Source organism: Morone saxatilis, unplaced genomic scaffold (genome assembly GCF_004916995.1).
Source record: "Morone saxatilis isolate NCDOM2014 unplaced genomic scaffold, NCSU_SB_2.0 Contig3, whole genome shotgun sequence".
Taxonomy (NCBI): domain Eukaryota; kingdom Metazoa; phylum Chordata; class Actinopteri; family Moronidae; genus Morone; species Morone saxatilis.
In genome coordinates, this window is record NW_023339873.1 from 2,810,549 (window position 1) to 2,815,590 (window position 5,042).

Genomic DNA, 5,042 nt, shown 5'->3' on the forward strand with positions numbered 1-5,042 from the left:
CTCTTTGTACAGACTGTGAAAACACAACCTCCACTGAGGACAATAAAGAATGAATCTGAATCTGGGTAGTCCTTATAAAGGGTGTTTTTATAATATTAGAACCATATTAAAAGTTGCTAAGTGCTCCAAAGCCTAGTATTAGCTTCAGGTGAACTTAAAGAAAGATTTTTGCTTAGAATTTGAATTTTTGTGGATTTTGTTAGTGTAGTCTCTCTACAAAGATGCTGTTTCAGTATGGAGACAGGAGACGACTACATCACCCCGTAACTCTTTCTACGTACACATGGCATGTGGGTATTGTATTAAAATAGACTTGAATCAGAACCTTCTCTGTGAGAGTGAAGAAACAGATTCAAGTATCTTTGACTAGTAACACTGCCAGCATCAGGGCTTCACTTCCCACTGGGGCCAGTCATGTACTAAAAATACATGTAAGCACTCGTGTTGGATGCAAGTGCCCACCAGAAAGCACTAGTTATTTTAATATTAGCTGTCGAGCAGCACAGATGTGCCAGGAAGGTACACCCTCTGGGGAAGCAGAATTTTCTGGGACGTGAAGCATCACTGCCATGCTGACTATTAGAGGGTTAAGTCAAGTTTTTTAAGAAGTAAACACCGCAGCCGGCCAACGAGTGGTCAGGGTTCTAGTACAGTAGTTCAGAAACTGCCTTCCTTCCGTTATTTTGATGCATCCATCAAAAAAGGTCCCACAACAAAGAATAGGGATCCCACTGCAGGTTAGAGAAGTTGAAAGTTGTCTCAAAATCCTGACAGTTTTATCAGCGTGCCTTGACCTCGTTCTTCTTCCAGGATTATAGTTAAATCAAAACATGTTGTCCCGCTTATTTGCCCACACTGCTGTAAACTGGTTTATTCTGCAGAACACTTGTCTGAATAGGACATTAAAGTGTTCTTATGTAATTCTGTTAATTATATATTCCAGTACCATTAATTCTCTAAGACACACACAGAGATGTAACCTCTGTAGGTTAAGTTCCACTTTCATATGCCCCTTTGCTGAACCACTGCTGAACACTGGTTTCATAAACAAGATCAACTATTCAAATACAGATTCGCATAAACAAACTTTTTTTCCCCTTTTTTGAAGGAGCTCGTAACTAGTTTGGTAAGGGAGAAATGTAGGCTAGTTGTTGTATAAAGTCAGACTTCAAAAATAGCCACAACTGCAGTAATATTTCCATGACAAATATGTCCCAGCGCGCACTGTTAAAAAGTTGCACTTTATGATAGCTCTTTTAGTTTCCTCCATCCAGCAGTTTGGACTTATGTAGCCAAGAAATTTGTCATTCAGGTCACTATTACTTCAAAGGGCACTTGCTTTAACAGCAGCCAAGTTTTAAATTAAAACATGACAGCTTGAGTGAAAAAAAGAGAATACTTTTTCATTGCATTTTCAAAAATGTTTTGGAAATTTTACATTCTCCAGGGCTTTAAAACATTCCATTTGCACAGCTAGAGACAACATTCCATTTGTAAAACATTCACAAAAAAGTTTTCCATAAATGTGAACTCTGAAAGTCCCAACTTGATTTTAAAAATAGGGAAATAGTGGTAATTCACTTTTAAAAGCCATGATTCAACAACTCTAAGGTGAGAATCTGCTGGACAGCTGGACGTGAATATGTGAGTGAATCTTATTGTTGCTAACACTGATGTTTAATCCAAATGTTTTGTGGCTAGAGATGCTGGTTGGGGTATCTTTGCTGGCGCTGCAGATAACAGCATGGCACCACCTTCATCTGTCCCCACAGGGAACATGGCACGGAGACAGAGAGAGCCGAGAGAGAGAAAGAGTGAGATTAAGACACCGAAAAAAGTCGGAGTGAAGAAGAGCAAACAATTTCCACGTTAATTAGCATCCCTCTCCTCCCCCGCAACACAAACAATGCGGCGCCCACAGAACCAGAAGCAAACAGGGACAAGGCTGCGAGCTCGCTAACTTTAGGTCTCTGCTCATCTGTGCTGAATCAGTGGCAGGCAGAGTACACATCAAAAAAAGACTGAGCTGTGGGATTAAGAGCAAGTCAGAGGGAGTGGTGGGAGGCTGGAAGGAAAGAAAAGGGAGAGGGGAGCGCGGGAGGAGGAAGAGATAGGGATTGAACAAGAGAGACAGACATAGAGAGGGAAGCAAGGGACTGAAGAGAGGAGAAAGAGGGGGAAAACAGAACAGAGGGGGAGATGGAGAGCTGGAGATGAAAGGGGAAAGGTAGGAGGAAAGCAAAAGAGGGAGATAGGATGGAGAGAAACAGGGATTGAGGCAAAAAAAAGGGAGGAAGAGGACAGAAAAGGAAAGGAGGAGGAGAAGATGCTATTGGAGAGGGAAAGAAAGGAGGAAGAAAGGTGATAAAAAAAAGATGGTGAAGGTAAAGAAAAAGATGGAGCGAGCAGCACTGGGAGTTAAGAGAGGGGCTGTTCTGTTTATGGATTGCTGTGATGCCTGCTTCCTGCGCGCAGCAGGCGCTGGTTGCATGCTTCAAATGCTGACATGCAAACATTCGAATGCTGACGCGTGTGTACAAACACACGAGCTTCATGAGTGACTAACTGCAGGGTCGGCATTTGTATGCAAAGGAGGTGAGGTGTAGAACAGCACTCACCATCCAAAATAAACCTGTGTGGTTATTCAGTAGATGTTCAGTAAGCGTCTGTATTGGCAAAATAAAGGAGAATCTCTCAAATCAGCCCCATCAAATCTCTCCGCCTGTACATGGCTGCTGAATCAATGAAGGCAGCATGACTTGGAGCAGGCAGCTATTTTTTTAAGGCATTGTGGAGAGCACACTAACGTAAAAAGTCCCACAATTCTCCCCTGTGTTGCAGGCACACACAAACACACTCCACTGGATACACAGGAGAAACAAATACACACGTGCAGTCAAGCATGGATGGAACACACTTGTCTACCCAACTTTTGGTCCCTCTCATTTTTAAAATCAATAACACATTACAGCAGTTCCTGAAGAAGTAGAATGCAGGCCCGGGGATTCATCACAGCTCAGCACATGCACGTGTGTTCAGCCTTGCCAGCGAAAAAACCAGTGTCTCCATCATTACAAAGCAGCATGTTGCTCTGCCAAGAAGCTCTGAGAAATGTCCTTTTAAATTTTTTAAAAATTTAAAAGGACATTTCGATTTCTAAAGATAGCAGAGACTGTATATCAGGGTGAATCATGGGGAAATGTGTGCAGAGTAATGCAAGACAAATATATCTCCTTTCCAGAACATGCAATCATAGGTTTGAATATTCGAATATTTTGACTTTAAAAGAGCAACAGTAGCTGATTCACCAGTCTTAGTTTCGCTTAATGCAAGTGGTTTAACTTGTGTCAGTACAGAGTGACATCTCTTCATGAAATTAACTGCAGCCATAGAAGAGGTGCAGATTTTGCAATCCATACTGGCCCACAGAGAGGTGAGAGAACTAAATAATTAGGCATTTTGTGTGTCTTTGGTATTCTTTACTCCATACAAATTAGATAACTATGTCATGCCTTTGCCATATATAGGGGGAAAAAATCTGGTTGCAAAACAAAAGGGCATTTGGAAGTGGGTATACCCCGTGCTGGCTGAAAAATAAGTAGGTATACTCCATATACCTGCACATACCTTGCACTATGGCACTGCTTATACTGCTTTATACTGTATACTAGAGTTGTGTTGTGAGTCCATGGTGGCTGAAAACAACATGCAGCTTTAAGTTTAGCAAAAAAAAAGATCATGCTCGAAAAATAATATTGATCGTTAGCCTGAGATGGTGCGCAAACTCAAACCAGACACGCTACATAAAAAGGACACACTACTATCTGCTTTGTTACTGAAAGGTTGGTAATAAATGATGTGCTGCTGAAGACAAATTTCCAAGTGATAATGGGAAGTTAACACATTCATATTTCACAGTGGTTTATTTTCTGCAGACCTCGGTTTCCCTGTTTACTTGGTGGACTGCGGAGATACCATTTATAAAGTGTCTGTGCTTGTGTGTGCATGATGTGGGTTAATAAAATAAGAGAGTGGGAGCGTCATGTGTCTGCATTTGCCTGTGTGTGCTGACCGCTAAGCAGCTCCTATAAACCAGTGAGCTGCAGCGCTTCTTCATAGTAATGGCTGGTGCACAGCAGCTTGGTAGATCCATCACTGTGGTTCACACTGCATCTCACACACACACACACGCACACACACGCGTGCACACACGCGTCGAAGGCGAACGCTGCCACTTTAACACCAACACGTCTGTGTTTTGGAGTGAGTGAACTGACAGAAGGGAAGAGGAGAGCTGCTCACCTGAAGAATGTGACAAAGAACTGCACCAGATCCATGAAGTTACTGTGCTGGGAGAAGGCGATCTGCAGAAGGGGGAAAAAAGGACAATAGACAGAGTCAGAAATCTGCTTTAATAAGGGAGATTTTGAAAACAAGAGGTCAGCACTATACACTCATAAACATGCAAGCTTTACACTGGAGTAGACCTTGATCTGACTAAAGGCACACAAACAAGCAGGAGAGATAATGCTGCCTCTGCTCACAATGGCAGACAGTGCATTTGTATGTATTGTATATTGTTGGTCATACATGTATATTTATGACACCAACCTGTGCCTTTACATGCATAAATAATAGTGCATATATTTCTCGCGATCCGCAAGCTACGTCAAAGTCTCGAGATAAGATTGCAAAGGATTTTTTTTTTTCTTAATGGATCACACAAGTCATCATTTACAACCAATGGGAGGTTCCCAGTCTGTCTGCTTATCTGTGTTCCAGACTGCACGCCTGTCAAAGTGACACGCCAGTAGCCGGGCCTCTCAGCTGCCCACAGCCTGCAAACGAAAACATAATTCCTGCACATGTGGGCAGAAATATTCACTATATAATCATCACAAGAGCAATTGTACTAACGACATCCTGTCTTAATCAAGGTTGCCAGGGGTAACATTGGCAGCGCCCTTGTACCAGCTCCCCACCCCCTTCTCCTCCACCTCCTCCTCTCGACACTAATGCCTAAAAGCCCCCCCCCCCCCAAA

At 42.6% G+C, this 5,042-nt stretch overlaps 1 protein-coding gene across 1 annotated transcript in view; it reads right to left on the minus strand.

Annotated features, from left to right (window-relative positions):
- The window catches only part of atrn (attractin), a gene marked incomplete in the record, with an annotated part of 121,514 nt that overhangs the window by 57,350 nt on the left and 59,122 nt on the right, over window positions 1–5,042 (minus strand). Inside the window, 1 exon segment of the mRNA XM_035674150.1 lies at window positions 4,303–4,364. Coding sequence (XP_035530043.1) covers window positions 4,303–4,364 — 62 coding nt within the window.